Genomic DNA, 18,589 nt, shown 5'->3' with positions numbered 1-18,589 from the left:
TCTGTATAGGGGCCGCAACGTTCACTCTGTATAGGGGCCGCAACGTTCACTCTGTATAGAGGCCGCAACGTTCACTCTGTATAGGGGCCGCAACGTTCACTCTGTATAGGGGCCGCAACGTTCACTCTGTATAGGGGCCGCAACGTTCACTCTGTATAGAGGCTGCAATGTTCACTCTGTATAGGGGCCACAACGTTCACTATGTATAGGGGCCCCAATGGAGGCATTTAGGTCATTCAATTTCCAATAGAGTCTCGGGCTACTTTCCTTCGCTTCACTAGATTCCAGGCGAACAGCCATTTGTATCTCGGGACATTCATGCATCAGGACCCAACAGAATGTTTTATGTGTTTGTACAGCTCAAACAAGGTTTATGGAAATTTATTTATGGGAGATTATAAAATATTATGGGTGAAGTAGAGCGGACAAAGACAAACAAAGATTGTCGTTCCTTGATCCACTAAAGCCTCGAGTCTGCAGTGTTAGAAGATGTTCATTCACTTCGACAATAAATGGCCGGTTCTATGCCCCCTAGTATCTCACTTTATTATGCAGTTATATAGTATTAAGATCTGATTTACAGTATTATTTGGGGACTATATGGAAGTATTATATGGGGTCAATCTCTCAGTACCAAGTGGTTTCTACGCTGTTTTGCACCATATAGTGGTATTATGTCGACTCCTTATAATATTTTGGAACTATATTGTGGTAATATGGAGGATGTATATATAAGTATTATGTTGGCACTCTATGGCAGTATTATGTGGGCTCTTTATAATATATTTTTTTATTTTTTCACTATATGAAAGTATTATAAAGGATTTACAGTACAGACCAAAAGTTTGGACACACCTTCTCATTTAAAGATTTTTCTGTATTTTCATGACTATGAAAATTGACCATTCACACTGAAGGCATCAAAACTATGAATTAACAAATGTGGAATTATATACTTAACAAAAAAGTGTGAAACAACTGAAAATATGTCTTATATTCTAGGTTCTTCAAAGTAGCCACCTTTTGCTTTGATGACTGCTTTGCACACTCTTGGCATTCTCTTGATGAGCTTCAAGAGGTAGTCACCGGAAATGGTCTTCCAACAATCTTGAAGGAGTTCCCAGAGATGCTTAGCACTTGTTGGCCCTTTTGCCTTCACTCTGCGGTCCAGCTCACCCCAACCCATCTCGATTGGGTTCAGGTCTGGTGACTGTGGAGGCCAGGTCATCTGGCGTAGCACCCCATCACTCTCCTTCTTGGTCAAATAGCCCTTACAAAGCCTGGAGGTGTGTTTGGGGTCATTGTCCTGTTGAAAAATAAATGATGGTCCAACTAAACGCAAACCGGATGGAATAGCATGCCGCTGCAAGATGCTGTGGTAGCCATGCTGGTTCAGTATGCCTTCAATTTTGAATAAATCCCCAACAGTGTCACCAGCAAAGCACCCCCACACCATCACACCTCCTCCTCCATGCTTCACGGTGGGAACCAGGCATGTAGAGTCCATCCGTTCACCTTTTCTGCGTCGCACAAAGACATGGTGGTTGGAACCAAAGATCTCAAATTTGAACTCATCAGACCAAAGCACAGATTTCCACTGGTCTAATGTCCATTCCTTGTGTTCTTTAGCCATAACAAGTCTCTTCTGCTTGTTGCCTGTCATTAGCAGTGGTTTCCTAGCAGCTATTTTACCATGAAGGCCTGCTGCACAAAGTTTCCTCTTAACAGTTGTTGAAGAGATGTGTCTGCTGCTAGAACTCTGTGCGGCATTGACCTGGTCTCTAATCTGAGCTGCTGTTAACCTGCGATTTCTGAGGCTGGTGACTTGGATAAACTTATCCTCAGAAGCAGAGGTGACTCTTGGTATTCCTTTTCTGGGGCGGTCCTCATGTGAGCCAGTTTCTTTGTAGCGCTTGATTGTTTTTGCAACTGCACTTGGGGACACTTTCAAAGTTTTCCCAATTTTTCGCACTGACTGACCTTCATTTCTTAAAGTAATGATGGCCACTCAATTTTCTTTACTTAGCTGCTTTGTTCTTGTCATAATACAAATTCTAACAGTCTATTCAGTAGGACTATCAGCTGTGTATCCACCAGACTTCTGCACAACACAACTGATGGTCCCAACCCCATTTATAAGGCAAGAAATCCCACTTATTAAACCTGACAGGGCACACCTGTGAAGTGAAAACCATTTCCAGTGACTGCCTCTTGTAGCTCATCAAGAGAATGCCAAGAGTGTGCAAAGCAGTCATCAAAGCAAAAGGTGGCTACTTTGAAGAACCTAGAATATAAGACATATTTTCAGTTGTTCCACACTTTTTTGTTAAGTATATAATTCCACGTGTTAATTCATAGTTTTGATGCCTTCAGTGTGAATGTACAATTTTCATAGTCATGAAAATACAGAAAAATCTTTACATGAGAAGGTGTGTCCAAACTTTTGGTCTGTACTGTATATTAAGTGGTCTCTATAATATTTTGGCACTGGTGGTATTATGGAGGATGTATACGGAAGTATTGTCTTGGCATTATATGGCAGTATTATGGTGGGTTCTATATATTATTTTATTTACTATATTGTGGTATTATACATGATTTATATTGGTCAGTCTAATTGTTAGACATTTAATGATGGTATTATGGAGGATGTATATGGAAGTGTTGTATTAGCACTATATGGCAGTAATATGTGCACATTTTCTCTGCAGGGGTTATCACTTTATTATTATTATCTAGAGACCATATAATAATATAGGTGGACAGGGCAGAGTGAGAGCTGGAGCTGATTTTATTTGACAGCTTCGATTTTTGAAGGGGGGGTTTTGAATGGGACTCCCATACACCTTAAAGGGGTTGACCCCCTAACAAATATTTGTAACCTGTCCACAGCATAGATGGCAAATGTATGATCGCTAGGGATCCAGTTGCTGAGATCCCTACTGAATGGTGAGACCAAATTCTCCTGTGTGAATGGAGTGGTTGTGAGCATGTGCGACCACCGCTCCTATAGACTGTGGTTACACATGCTCACTCACTCACTGCAAGAGGAGACTCTGGGAACCCCATTCACGTGCGCAGTTCCCGACTCCTTTGGTCAAATGTCCACAGCACCCTCTCTTCTGGCTTCTACCTCCCCAGGTGGGCCTCCAAGAGTCCCACATTTGTGCGTAGTTCTCACAATATTCGGACCCTGCCAAAACTATAGACTCCCCCTCTCTCTCTACTGAACATCATAGAATATCAAATGCTGGCATGACCAAGAACTAAAGAACCGACCAACATGGCTTTCTTGGTGCCATCTTGATGGCTATGGCTCCAAAAGGATGAGAACCGGTCCATGACCAAGAACTAAAGAACCGACCAACATGGCTTCCTTGGTGCCATCTTGATGGTTATGGTTCCAAAACGATGAGAACTGATCCCACATGAAAATATCTTAGGCACAAGAACAACCCACTGGTCTAGAAAAAATATACATTTATTAACAAGCAAACGAAAAAGTCAAACTCATTATACTCTCAAAAGTGGATCCCGGAGGATGAACAGATTCTGTGGAGGCAGCCACCGTCATGTCCCAGGCATCCACAAAGCCCACATTGATCCCTTGGAAGACTTCCCTAAGCACCAGATACTGGGTATAACCATGGAAGTCACCAATTCTTTCTTGAGGAGCCATGCCTTCTCTGGTGTTTTCGGTTTTGATGATGACCTTGGTATCTGGACTTCTTAGAAACAGACGTTCCACCGCTCTACGTATGTTGATAGCTCGTCTGATGTAGAGTGGAAGTGGAAACTGTCTAAGGTGTTGTCCCATTGTAATAACAAAGATGGTGTCCTTCCCTCCACCGCGTTGGTCAATCTGACGACTGGTGTACATGTCCTCCTTGAAGTAATAGAACCTGAAGCTCTCGAGAGGGAAGCCGTGCCTTTTGTAGGAGACATAGATGTCCTTATCCATGTTCAAAGCCTCAAGTGTCTTCTCCCATGACTTCCACCCTCCCTCGTGGTAAAGAAAATATTTCACTACTGAGCGACAAAAGACAAAAAAGGGATGTAAGTTTTTATTTTTTGCTATTTTACATGGTTTGCCTTTGCAAAGGTTTTGAAGGTGAGCTAAAATAACAGCTGAGGTCCAGTTGGGCTGCGGCAGAGATCCCTGGTGGGCTGTGACTCATCATTTCTGCTAAGCTAAGGCAGAGATCCCTGGTGGGCTGTTGTACAAAAGAGATTAATAACATTTGCTGGGTCGGGGTACAGAGCCCTGGTGGGCTAGGACACAGAAAAGGTTAATGATGACATCTGCTGAAATAAAGCAGAGATAGGGTAGAATAGGGCAGTAAATGGTTAATAATCACATCCTAGTGCATAATACCTGCCCTGCTAGGTGAGGGAAGTAAAATACAGTAGATTAATGATAAGACCTGGTGGGCTAGAGCACAGAGCCCTGGTGGCATGGGGCTAAGGAGGTAGTAAGTTAGGGTAACATTCACTTGATGCAGTCATGGAAACCTGGTGTGATAAGGCAGTAAAATGGTTAATGATAGCATCCCTGGTGGTCTAGAGCAGTGTTCACTAACTCCAGTCCTCAAGGCCACCAACAGGTCATGTTTTCAGGATTTCCTTAGTATTGCACAGGTGATGTAACTATTGTCTGTGCAGGTGATGCAATTATCACCTGAGCAATACTAAGGAAATCCTGAAAGCATGGCCTGTTTCTGCCCATAAGGACTGGAGTTGGGGAACCCTGGTCTAGAGCACATCATAGTTACATTCAATGAGGAGAGAATGGGACATGGACAACACTTACTCCTAATTCCCTCGGTGAAGTGCATGATGTACTGACGTAATGTGGAATCTCCGATGAGGAAGAGTTTCTTCCCCCGCAGACACTTAATGAAGTCATCCCCTGTTTTATACACTGTCATATTGCAATACATGGGGCGCCAGACGTTATTGAAGAAGTATCCGCTGGGGAATGGTGAGTCCATCCCCGTCTCACATTTTCTGTTTGACGATGGTGGAAGATCTTAACGAGATAAAAAAAAGGCAAATATATGTATTATAGGTAATATTAGAGCATATATCATCCAACAACTATCTATCATCTATCTATTATCTATCACCTATCTATTATCTATCTATTATCTATCTATTTTCTATCATCTATCTATTATCTATCTATTATCTATCTATTATCTATCATCTATCTATTATCTATTATCTATCTATTATCTATCATCTTCTATCATCTATCTATCTATTATCTATCTATCATCTATTATCTATCATCTATTATCTTTCATCTATCTATTATCTATCTCTCTATTATCAATTATCTATCTATTATCTATCATCTATTATTAGTGATGACTGAGCACTAAAATGCTCGGGTGCTCGTTGCTCGGGTCGAGCACATTGGAATACTCGGGTGCTCGACCCAAGCAACGAGCCCAATGTAAGTCTATGGGAAACTCGAGCATTTTTCTGGCGGCTCCCCCGGCAGTCTGCACAGAGCCTAAAAATTGCCCAAATCGATGGGAACAGTGCTCAAATGACATGGGAACAGCATGGGGAAGACCCCTGGAAGTTGACGCGCCCCCAGGGCTGTGGGGTACTCGGCAGCCGGGCCTATGGATGCTAGCGGGGGATATCACGGTGCCAGGGCGGTCAACCAAAAAGGAAGGGGGGTTTGGGTTTATATGGGGTTTTGGAATAGTTTGTGACGCCACCTGTGGTGCCTGGTAAGGTCTACCAACGCTGCGACAGTCCTCTGAGGCAGATGTTAGGGCAGCTTATGATGGAACGGCTCCCCACAGGTGGAGCGGGCCTCAGGGCAGCGTGGGGAAATGGATGGTGGTATAGGTGAGAGACGGCCAGGACGATTCAGGGAGAAATGACAGACACTCACACGGGGGTTTGCTTCGGTACCTTTACTGGTGTAGATGCAGGTATGGTCCAGGGTACTCGGTACAAAGGGTGCACTTCTGGACTCTCCCCAGTGAGCGGGTATAGGGCCTCCTGATCCGTTGCTTTCACTTGCTAAGCTTCTGACCTGCCTGGAGCTAGGCCTGGCTTTATTACTGTCTCTCTTCCTCTCTTGCACCTGCTGACCTGGTGGTAGGGCCTTCTCTTGGAGATCACTCTCCCTGGACGCTGGGGCCTCCGTGACTCCTAGCCCTGGTACGGTAGTCAGAGTTGGTCGACCTGGGACTTGTAGTCCTCCAGGTATCCGGTGGTCACTACTGGGTATAAAGGGACGCTGTAGGCGCGGACCCGGTGTATAGTTTGGGGTGAGCCTGGTACGCTCCTCTGCCCCCTCATTGCTTCTTCTCCCCTCTCGCCTTTGGCCACACTCAGAGCCCTCACTAGGCTTCAGTGCGCGCTGTAGGCCTGAACTTGCCTCACACAGCAGCCTGCATGCTGCTCTCTCTCTGAGCACACTAACTTCTGACTACTCACTGAACTAACTAGCTGAGCTGCCTGGCTCCACCCTCCCTATATATATCCCTATCAGGGCTCCCTCTGGTGGTCTGAGGTGGTAGGGTGGAGATGTGTGAATGTGTGAGGGCCTCTTGTGGATAAGTCCGTCCATGCACCCTACTGGGTTCTGTGGCACCTGTGCGTAGCAGGGCACCACAGAAGCATCTCTGACTCCCAGGTCACTGCTGTCAACAATGTTGTTAGAGTATTACACCACTTTTATGGACTCACAATAAAACATACAAAAACGAAACCAAAATGGATTTTCCTGGGAAATATATTAAGGAACATCCTTTCCAGGGTAATCACTTGTATATAAAGCAAAATAAATAACCAAAAACAAAAATACTCCTCCACACCTTGGGCTATGTTCACACGTAGCGTTTTTGATGCGTCTTTGCACTTTTGTATTGCTTTCAACCAAGACAAATGCATTCACCAGAAAATGTCATTTTAACATTTTACAACCTTATCTGGCCATGTGGTGTGTGAGACATTATCAGACACATGCATACAGTGCTGAAAAGACATGGGAACAGCATGTGGAAGACCTCTGGAAGCATCTCTGACTCCCAGGTCACTGCCTAAAAGTATGCCCATCATAAGTGATCCTTGGCGCATGCGAAGACGCCTCCCGCCATGCACCTGTCATTGCAGACTTGCAACAATCACCGTCCACGTCCTTGTCCCAGTGCAGCGTTCAGTTGTCCCTACCCCATTCCTTGGAATGCAAGCACAAGTATGCAGCCAGCTAGCCACCCACCCACAGGCTGCAATACTATACTGCCAAATTTTTGACAGCTGCTTGCACTTAAGATGTGGCCTTTTAGGCTCATGGAGGCGGAAGCTGTCCACAATCTTATGGTGGCGGCGACCGAGTATCCATTTTTTTGCTGAGTTGTATTTCACCACAGCCATATTCTTTAGCTTGGTGAAAGGACTTCGGAAAACATATCTACCTAGCTGTCATTTCTCTCAGGAAGACCTCTAAAGCTGCTTTCACTTAAAATGTGGCCTTTTAGGCTCGTGGAGGCGGAAGCTTTTCATAACCTCATGCCGGCGGCGGCCGGGTGTCCATACTCGTTCCCCAGCCACCACTATTTTTCCCGGTATCGTCTCCGCCTTCCACAAGCACGGGTCCCACAACATTACCCGTGCCCTCGCCAGTGCACTTACTGGGAAGGATCGCCTACCCACAAACACATGGACAGGTGAATGTGGCCAGGGACAGTACGGAGCCAGTCCACAGCTTTTTTTGCTGAGTTGTATTTCACCACAGCCATTTTCTTTAGCTTGGTGAAAGGACTTGGGAAACCATATCTACCCAGCTGCCATCTCTCCCAGGTAGTTCTCTAAAGCTGCTTTCACTTGAAATATAATCAGTGAATGTGAATAGCATTATCAGAGCCCGAATAACAAGGTAAAAATTAATTAAAATGACTGATTTATTAATACACACAGCGCGTTTCGGTGGACAAGGCCATCTTCATCAGGTTTCTGATGAGGGTGGCCTTGTCCACCGAAATGCGTTGTGTGTATTAATAAATCAGTCATTTTAATTAATTTTTACCCTGTTATTGGGGCTCTGATACTGCTATTCACATTCACTGATTGTCTATTTCCCCCTGCTGGGGTGCGGTAGAGCTGCCTTTATTTACTTGTTCATCCAGCTGTGGGAGGAAGTTAATTAATAGTTACTACCCTGGTTTCCAGGCTGCGCTGCCCTAATCCCTCTGGAACGCAGCCGGGAGTGGTGGTGAAGCTGGGCGTCCATCTCGGTGGTATGCGCAACTAACCTGATCACGTGACCCACCATCGTGAGATTGGGATCTGTGAACGCCACTGGAAGTGGATGACAGCTACCAACAGAGCGGAGCTTGTGGAGCTTTACACTGGGGTTGTGCAGAGGTGCACAACTCCATAAGGTTAGTAGCCATTCCCACACCCCTCTACAAATTGCATTACTGAGTCACCCATTGCGCCCTGTTCTCTCCTTTTTTTTTTCACTTGAAATATGGCCTTTTAGGCTTGTGGAGGAGGAAGCTTTTCATAACCTCATGCCGGCGGCGGCCGGGTGTCCATACTCGGTCCCCAGTCGCCACTGTTCCTCCTGGTATCGTCTCTGCCTTCCACAAGCACGGGTCCCACAACATTACCTGTGCCCTCCCCAGTGCACTTACTGGGAAGGACCGCCTAACCACAAACATGTGGACAAGTGAATGCGGCCAGGGACGGTACGAAGCCAGTGCACAGATTTTTTTGCTGAGAGTTGTATTTCACCGCAGTCATATTCTTTAGCTCAGTGAAAGGACTGACATAGAGGGAAACCATATCTACTCTGGGTGTCATTTCTCCCAGGAAGTCCTCTAAAGCAGCTTTTGCAGAAGCAATGGCAGCCCGTCCAACATCAACTCGCACTTCTCGGTCGTGCTTTGACACACAAACATCTTTCTTTGCGCATTTAATTTCATGACTACAGAGTTGGGCAATGGCCTGATCTGCAATCCGGTTTGAGAAATAACATGCATAAGCACGTCTGATCCACATTAAAAAAACAGCCATAGAGTGTCCGGGAACCTTTCCCCACACTTTTCTTAGCCAGGGCTGCTTCTCGGCAGGGTTGGACAGACCCACCAGAAAACCGGAGACTCCTCCGGTGGGCCCTGGCTTCTCCTTCAGGAGAGTTCATAGTGCCGAGGTGAGGCCATGATGATGATAGAGGCCACCATCTGCTTAGTTTTCTGTTACTTGGAATGCAAGCGCTAGTATGCAGCCAGCCACCCACCCACAGGCTGCAATACTAAACTGCCAGATTTCTGGGCAGCTGCTTGGACTTGAAATGTGGCCTTTTAGGCTCGTGGAGGCGGAGCTTTTCACAACCTCTTGCCTCATGCCTCGTGTCCATACTCGGTCCCCAGCCGTCACTATTTCTCCCGGTGTTGTCTCCGCCTTCTACAAGCGGGGGTCTGTGAACATTACTGCTGGTACTTTTCTGTGGGAATTTGCTTGCCTCCTACCAGCCTGGAATAACCAGCCTGGAATATTTCCAGTAAACTATGGTATGATGCCATGGTATTAGCACTGCCCCCAGTAACAGTAGCGAAGCCATCCCCAATTTCCTTCTCAGGAATTTTTTTTGGTAGACTGAGTGGCTGCCCAAATACATTAGTTTCTCACAAAGGAGCTGAAGATAGAGTGGCAGTAGGTGCAAATGACGCGCCCCTGGGCCTGTGTCGCGCTGCGTTGCGCACGCGGGAGCTTACCCGGAGCCGGATCTGTTGAGGGTTGTAGTCTCGTGGCGGTGACCCGGTCCGTGCCCAGGGAGTCAAACTGGACGGCAGTAGATGTAGTACGACTACGCCACCCGTTGAATGCAGCTTATGGAGCTGCCGCTGCAGGACAGTCCGCTGAGGCCGGTGGATGGATGGTGCAGCGGGGATGGTATAACCCCCAACGGGAGGGGTATGGCCTCAGGGCAGCCGACGTGGATGATGGGGGTAGCAGGAACCACTCAGAGACGGTGCGGTGTAATTCAGGGTCTTTACTGGTAACAACGATAGACCCTCCCGGAGTACTTGCTAGCGAACGGGGCCTGGTCAGTCCTTGAGCAGATGGGATCTCCCCTGGCCAGGCGGAGTTGTAGGCCTCCCAAACTGACTGTACTCTTCTGGCTACCTTGCTAGAAGCGGATATAAGTAGCCCACGTCCCTGAGTGTACCGTGTGGTGCTCACCCGTATGGCCGGTGACTCGGGGCCTTCTAATGGCTTCCGCTCCACGATGGCGGTGCTGGTCCCACGCGTGTGACCGTGCCTTCGGGCTTCTGGGCCAGAGGACCTGAAATCCTCTGCCGGACGGTTTCTGCTGCTGGGTAGGAGTTAGTCCCCACAGCCTCGGACTCCGGGTCCGGTAAGAAATCTTCTCAGTCAGGGCGAGCTCTGTAGCTGCCAGCCCCTGACTCGTTGTAACACTGCTCCCCACAGAGCTCCTGATGTTTCTTGCTATGCTGCTTCTCTTCTCTACTCTTGTTCTGTCTTCTTTCTCACTAACTCTGCCTCAGCCCCGGGTTTATATAGGGGAAGTCCTTCCCCTCCCAAGACTGGGCAGGAGGTGTGGCATGCACAGGATCCCTGACCAAAGGACCTCCCACCTGCTCTCAGACGTAATATCTCTATCACTGTGGCAACCAGACCCCTGGGGTGTCACATTCCCCCCTAGTGAAATTTAGTACTCCGGGACTAAACATATTTTTTTTAGAAAAACATAACAAGGTATAACAATGACAATACAATAAGAAAAACACATAAGATGGTTACGGCGTGTCCGCAACCGGGTGCAGTTTTGAAAAGCAAGGTGTCCATTTCACCAAAACAGGGAGACGTAACCAGGTAGGGGCCTGTCCTGCCCCGAGTCCTTAACAGTCTTTAGTCCATCCTGGGTTACGCTCCAACTATGTACAAGGATCCCCGGTAAATCCACCAAGGACTCCTAAAAAGAACTAGAAACACAAAATTATACACAAGCAACTATAAACAAGTAAACATTATAAGATAGCTTAAACATTTAGATCCTCCAACGTGCGGGTAGCTGGCCTCTAGTGGCCCTAGTGGACCTACGGAGCTGACTGTCTGGCCCTGAACTACAGGGTGTAGGAGCTGCCAAGGGTAAACTGGGCAGCTGTCCATGGGCCCTCTGGCTCACTAGGGGTATGGCATGCTCACTATAAGCAGAGGGTTGATTTTCCGGGTCTGCTTGTGTAGAGTCTTCTGCCTCCTGGACCGGCTGTTCTTCCAGCTCTACCGGTTGCTCCGTAGGTTCTTGGGATGATGGTTGGAGGAAGGTGAGTACGGGTACCACAACTGCACCATTGACTTGAGTCCAAGACCGAGGGAAGTCCCCGAGCACGGTACTAACCATATCTTCCCTTTCCTCTACGGGTCGATGGTCTTCTTGTTCCTCTTCAGGGTTCCTCAGTTGTTCGGGACACTTCTTCAGGTGGTCCCGGGATACAATGGCTGTGGTTTCCCCTCCGTCTTTACTGATGGTACAGACCTTCGGGTTTTCGTGGCTTGAGGGCAGTACGGTGTACGGGTCCTTCTCCCACTGGTCGTCCAACTTGTGGAGCCGTCTCTTCCTCTTCAAGACCTGCTCTCCGGGTACCAGGGGAACAGCGGGAGCATACTGGTTGTAAGTTTTCTCTTGTCTTTCCCTAGCCTGACAGAGACTTCGCTCCACGCTCTCCTGTACTCTCCGGTACTGCTGCTGCCTCTCTGTGTCCCAGTCTGTTTCTGGTGAAGTGTCCTCGGGTGTCAGGACTCCCATTTCCAGGTCAACAGGTAACTTACCAGGTCTTGCCCTCATTAGGTAAGCCGGGGTACAGTTGGTGGAACCTACCGGGATGTGGTTGTATAGGTCCACCAGATCGGGCAACTTTTCAGGCCACAGACTGCGTTCTTCCAGGGGCAATGTTTTTAGAAGATCCATTACCACCTGGTTCATTTTTTCACAAAGTCCATTAGTCTGCGGATGGTAAGGTGTCGTCCTTATCTTCCGGCAGCCATACAGATTGCAGAATTCCTGGAAGACCTCCGCTTCAAAGGCAGGTCCCTGGTCCGTCAGCACTTGGTCCGGGTACCCGTGTGGACGGCAAAAGTGCTGCTGGAAGGCTCTAGCTGCTGTTTGAGCCGTTAAGTCCTTGACGGGGACGACAACCAGAAACCGGGAGTAATGATCCACGATGGTTAACGCGTAGACGTAGCCACTTCTGCTTGGGGTCAGTTTTACATGATCCAAGGCTACCAGTTCCAACGGTTGCCGGGTGACGATGGACTGCAGGGGAGTCTTCTGGCTGGCGCGGTCCTTCCTTCTCAGGTTGCACGGGCCACAGTCTCTGCACCACTTCTCAATGGTTCCCCTCATGCCTACCCAGTGGAATCGCTCGCGCAGCAGGAACTCCAGCTTCTTCCACCCGAAGTGTCCAGCTCCGTCGTGGTATGCCTCCATCACCATGGCTGCGTCTCTTCGTGGCACCACTACTTGCCAGAGTAATTCATGCGTCCGGGAGTTAACCATTCTGCGGCACAACTTCCCTTTGTAAAGGAACAGTCGACTCTTCTCTGCCCATAGTTGTTTGGCTTCCTCCGGAGCGTCTGGTTCAAGGCGAGCCTCCGGCCGAGTCAGCATCTCCTTCACCAGTCGGACGGCAGGGTCGCTGTCTTGCGTTTCCGCCCAGTTGTAGTGAGGTAAGGGGTTCAACGTAGCAGCCTGCTTACTCCTTACCCGGTGGGAATACTGGATAGTCCCATGACGGTGGAACGCAGGGAGTTCAATTTCTTCCAGTCCCTCCGGATCTTCTCCTTCGTCCGGCAGGTTGGGCATCCTGGACAGGGCGTCCGCGTTAGTATTGGAGCGCCCTGCCCGGTATTTGATTATGAACTCGTAGTTGGACAGACGGGCCATCCACCTCTGCTCCAGGGCACCGAGTCTTGCCGTGTCCAGGTGTGTCAACGGGTTGTTATCCGTGTACACGGTGAACCAGGAAGAAGCAAGGTAATGCTTAAAGCGCTCAGTGACTGCCCATACCACGGCCAGGAACTCTAGCTTAAATGAGCTATAATTCTCGGGGTTCCTTTCGGTGGGTCGCAGTTTTCGGCTGGCGTAGGCGATTACTCGTTCTTTCCCCTGCTGGATCTGGGACAGTACGGCTCCTAGCCCGATGTTACTGGCGTCGGTGTAGAGGATGAAGGGCTGGCTATAATCCGGGTACGCCAAGATTTCATCCCCCGTGAGGGCCATCTTCAGCTGGCGGAAGGACTCTTCTTCTAGCTCTTCCCATTTGAAGGGCGGCTTCTGGTTCTTGGCCTTCCGGGACTGGCCTATCAGGAGGTCCTGCATAGGCGCTGCCTTTTTGGTGAAACCGGGAATAAACCTTCGGTAGTAGCCTACCAACCCGAGGAACTGCCGCACTTCTTTTACGCTGGAGGGGCTTGGCCATCCCTTAATTGCGGTGATCTTATCGGGGTCGGGAGCCACTCCGTCAGCGCTCACCACGTGTCCCAGGTACTGCACCTTTGGTTTCAGGAGGTGACACTTGGAGGGTTTCACCTTTAGGCCGTAACTCGCCAGAGCTTCGAACACCTCCGCCAGGTGTTTCAGGTGGTCCTCATAAGTTTTGGAGTATACGATGACATCGTCCAGGTACAACAGGACCGTCTCGAAGTTTCTGTGGCCCAGACAGCACTCCATTAATCGTTGGAAGGTTCCTGGGGCGTTGCAGAGTCCGAACGGCATGCAGGTGAACTCACTAAGTCCCATCGGGGTGGTGAATGCGGTCTTCTCCCGGTCCGCCTCTGCTACAGGAACCTGCCAGTACCCGCTAGTGAGATCCAAGGTAGAGAAGAAGTTAGCAGATCTTAAAGCAGCCAATGACTCCTCTATCCTTGGTAAGGGGTACGCCTCCTTGTGTGTGATACGGTTGATTTTCCGGTAATCTACACACATCCTCATGGTGTTGTCTTTCTTTTTGACTAAAACTAGCGGGGCTGCCCAGGGGCTACAGCTATCCCGGATTACCCCAGCCTCCTTCATGTCTCTAAGCATCCCCTTGGCGTGTTGGTAATGTGCAGGGGGTACGGGTCGATACCTCTCTTTTATGGGAGGATGATCTCCCGTGGGGATGCGGTGTTCTACCCCCTTGACTCGCCCGAAGTCTAACGGGTGTTTACTAAACACTCTCTCATACTCTTGAACCACCCGGTAGACTCCCTGTTTCTGGTGGGAGGGAGTGGAGTCAGTTCCCAAGTGTAGTTGCTGACACCAATCCTCCATTACTTTCTTAGAGCCGTTACCTTCCTCCGGGTGAGATGGAGGCAAGGGTTCCACAGACTGTATAAAGTTTTGGTTGATGGTATATAATTTTGCTAGCGTGGCATACCGGGGCAGGTACACTTCCCTCTCCCCGATATTGATTATGCGAACGGGCACCCTCCCATGGCGTACATTGACCACCCCCCGTGCTGTCAAAATGGTGGGCCTACTGTCTGAGTAAACTGGTTCTACCATTGCCTGGTAATCTCTACCTCTCAGACCAATAGCTGCCCGGCACCAAATCATCATTTCGCTTTTTGGGGGCATGGCAATAGGGAAAGGGTCACACATTCTTACGCTACCAATCTCACCGCCGGAGAGTTCCACCTGTTGCCGTCGCATCAGTGCCCGGATCTCTTTCTGGAGCACTCGCTGCTCGCCGGAGCTGGCGTTCTTGGCAACCTGCTGTAGAAGGAAAATCACCTCTGCAAGACAATTCTCAATTACATTAGTTCCTAGAGTTATTTTTGGGTGGCTCTCATGTTTGTCAATGTCTACAATGATCAGTCCCTGTGCTGCCAGTTCGACTCTACCGATTTTGATGGTCACCTCTTTAAATCCGATCTGTGGCACGGGCTGGCCATTGCTGGCGATGATACTCAAGTCGTCGTCAGGGTAGCGGGTAATATCCGAGTCATTCCAGTACTGCTTAAAGAGCACGTACGGGATAGTGGTGACCTGTGACCCGGTGTCCAGTAGGGCACTCATGGGAATGCCATCCAGTACCACAGGCAAGACTGGACGTCCTCCCACATATCTGTCGCGCCAGTTCGATGGGCCTGGTGATCTTTTTCCTGGGGGTTGGCCCTCTACCCCAGGTTGTGCCCGTTTAAAGAACAGTACCTTTCCATATGTCCGGGTTGATTGCAGCGGCGGCAGATGGGTCGTCCGTCCTCGCTGTATCGGTCACTGGGTCTTCCTCTGGCCGGTGGGGTCCTCCTTGGTCGACGCCACGGGATGTCCTCCGGTCCGGATGCCAGCTGGATCTTCCCTGGGGTGGAAACCTGTAAAGACTGCACAGTTCGGGTTAGCGCAGCAACGCTCTTAGCTAGCTCTTGGACCTGATGGCGTAGGTCTGGAGCCGGGTCATTGTCCAAAGCCTGCGCATCAGCTCCCACAGGCCCTGCCGACAAGGGCGCCGCCTCCTGGTGGTAAGTGATAGCTGGGCGCCTGTGGGTCACAACGCCACCCGGTGCCGGTTCTCGGAGCACCCGGATGGCTCTGTCCTTGAACTGTGCAAAGTCCAGATGGGGATCCTGTAAGGCCATTGCCCGCAACTGGGTTCGGTGGGCATTGCAATATAAACCCTCTATAAATTGTTCAGTCAACAGCCTGTCCTCGTTTCCCACCCCATCAGGGTCGGTGTTATGTTCTGCTACCAAAGCTAAGGAAAGAGAGGAGATCTGTCCCTACTATAAGACTCAACTGAATCCCTACGATGTAACAGGGAACCTGATCCTGCGATCAGACCTGCTAAAGTCCTAATCTAGTCTGTACGGAGACCTATAGATTTGGGGAGGGAATCCCTACAAGTACTAAGGACTGGGAGGAATATGGGACACCTCCTAACAGAAATAGTAGCAGACAGACGAACAAACAAAATAGATAGAACATAGAGGTCCGTAGACCAAGCAAACTAACAGAGTTAGATACAGAGCACAGGCTAGCTAGAAAAAAGATATACAATGAAGTCCAGCAAAGCCAGAAGGGCGGAGCAGGATTAAATAGGCCAACAAGGTCATGTGACCAGCAAAGGAAAAAAAACCTAACAGCAAGGTTCTAACAGTACCCCCCCTTCTAAGAGGATCCTCCGGATCCCCTAGGACCAGGCTTATCAGGAAATCTCCTGTGAAACGCTCTGATAAGTCTGGACGCGGAAACATCATCTGACCTCACCCAAGAGTTATCCTCGGGTCCGAAACCTTTCCAGGCCACCAGATACTGCAAACTACCTCTATACCGTCTAGAGTCAAGGATGCGAGAAATTTCATATTCCCCGTCCTCCACCACCGGAGGAACAGAGGCAGAGGCGTCACCATCCGACACAACAGCTTTTTTTAACAGAGAGACATGAAAGACCGGATTAATTCTCCAGGAGGTAGGAACCTCCAACCTAACAGCAGATTGGTTGACAACCTGAAGCACCTTAAAGGGCCCTACAAACTTGGGACCCAATTTCTTAGAAGGAATCCTCAACCGCAGATTCCTAGAGGACAACCAAACCATGTCACCAACAGCGAACAAAACCTCCTGTCGTTTCCTATCAAAGTAGTCTTTAGATTTTCTGTTGGCCTCCTGAAGATTACCACGCACATCCGTCCAAACTCTTTCCAAATCACCGGAAAAATTCTCCTCCTCAGGCACGGCAGATCCCAACTTGGAGAACGACCCAAACGACGGATGTCTCCCAGAACAACAAAAAAAAGGCGAACAACCAGCAGAAGAAGATGTATGATTGTTCAGAGCAAATTCGGCAAGTGGCAGAAACTCAGACCACCCCTCTTGATTGTCTGCCACAAAACAACGCAAGAACTGCTCAACATCCTGGTTTTTCCTTTCTGTCTGGCCATTAGATTCAGGATGATATCCGGACGAAAACGACAAATGAATTCCCAACCTGTCACAAAAGGCACGCCAAAAACGAGCCACGAACTGAGGACCCCTATCAGAAACAATGTCAGTAGGAACGCCATGAAGTCTGACAATTTCCTTGACAAAGGCCTTAGCGAGAGTTTTAGCGCAGGGCAGTTTGACGAAGGGAACCAAGTGACACATTTTGCTAAAACGGTCCACGACCACCCAGATGACAGTAAAACCCTCAGAGGAGGGAAGGTCAGTTATAAAGTCCATAGCCAAATGTGTCCAAGGAGCACTGGGGACCTCCAAAGGACAAAGCAACCCCGCAGCAGGAGTATGTGAGGACTTAGATCTAGCACATATAGTACATTGGCGCACCCACTTAATGACTTCCTTCTGCCATCCAGGCCACCAAAAACTGCGACCCACCAGTCTCTTGGTCTCAGAGATTCCGGGATGACCTGCCAACCGAGATTCGTGACACTCAACAAACAAATCTCTCCTAAAGGTCCCAGGCACAAACAACCTCCCATGAGGAGTGTTAGATGGGGCATTCTCCTGAGCTTTAAGAATCTCATCTTCCAAAACGGAGTCTAAAGCAGCTATCACAACACCTTCTTGTAAAATGTTTTCCTCTTTCTCAGCACCGACTATGGGAGAAAAACTGCGAGACAAGGCATCCGCCTTAACATTCTTAGTACCAGGGATGTAAGTAACGGAGAAATTAAACCGCGAGAAAAACAGTGCCCACCTAGCCTGACGGGCATTCAGGCGCTTGGCAGCGTCAAGATATATCAGATTTTTATGATCCGTAAGAACCTGAACGGGAAATTCCGCACCTTCCAAGAAGTGGCGCCAGTGTTCAAATGCGAGTTTAATAGCCAATAATTCCCTATTACCAATATCGTAATTCAATTCAGTCTCCGAAAATTTTTTTGAAAAAAATGCACAGGGATGTAATCCATCCCCGTTATCCTGAGACAATACTGCGCCAACCCCCACAGAGGAAGCATCAACCTCAACCAAAAACGGCCTAGTAACATCAGGCTGCATAAGGATGGGAGCAGAGGTGAACCTCTCCTTGAGATACACAAAAGCTTCAATGGCCTCAGAAGACCACTGAACCGCATCAGCACCTTTCCTAGTGAGATCAGTCAGAGGTTTGACAATACTAGAAAAATTTTTTATGAATTTTCTATAGTAATTGGCGAAACCCAAAAACCTCTGTATCGATTTCAAACCAATAGGCCTAGGCCATTCCTGCACAGCCTGAACCTTAACCGGATCCATCTCAAAACCTTTGCTGGAGATAATGTAGCCCAAAAAACTAATTCTCTGTACAGCGAACTCACATTTCTCCAGCTTAGCAAAAAGCGAATTGTCCATTAATAACTGTAATACCTCACGTACGCTCCGCCAATGAGACTCCAGATCTGGCGAATAAATCAAAATGTCATCCAAATACACAACCACATTTTTACCGATCAAAGGTCTAAGGATGTCATTAATCAGATTCTGAAAAAATGCAGGAGCATTAGTAAGACCAAAAGGCATAACCAGATTCTCAAAATGACCCACAGGAGTGTTAAAAGCAGTCTTCCATTCATCACCCTCCTTCATGCGCAACAGATTGTATGCCCCCTTAAGGTCAATTTTAGAGAACCA

At 48.5% G+C, this 18,589-nt stretch overlaps 1 protein-coding gene across 2 annotated transcripts in view; it reads right to left on the bottom strand.

The window, feature by feature from the left end:
• Window positions 1-3,130: 3,130 nt before the first annotated feature.
• Window positions 3,131-18,589, bottom strand: part of LOC141162424 (NXPE family member 4-like) — an 87,534-nt gene continuing 72,075 nt past the window's right edge. Inside the window, exons 5-6 of one of the 2 annotated variants that reach the window (XM_073648534.1) lie at window positions 4,811-5,029; window positions 3,131-4,029 (exon numbers count right to left, since the gene is read on the bottom strand). In XM_073648534.1, the coding sequence (XP_073504635.1) occupies window positions 3,485-4,029; window positions 4,811-5,029 (764 nt within the window). In that variant the 3' untranslated portion in view covers window positions 3,131-3,484. The remainder of the gene's footprint in view (window positions 4,030-4,810; window positions 5,030-18,589) is intronic. The other variant, XM_073648535.1, reaches the window with a different exon arrangement.

The sequence above is a fragment of the Phyllobates terribilis genome, unplaced genomic scaffold (genome assembly GCF_046119375.1).
Source record: "Phyllobates terribilis strain yellow unplaced genomic scaffold, ASM4611937v1 Scaffold_9__5_contigs__length_417890890, whole genome shotgun sequence".
Taxonomy (NCBI): domain Eukaryota; kingdom Metazoa; phylum Chordata; class Amphibia; order Anura; family Dendrobatidae; genus Phyllobates; species Phyllobates terribilis.
The sequence above is the reverse complement of the archived record's forward strand: the minus strand, read 5'-3'. Positions and strand labels throughout refer to the sequence as shown.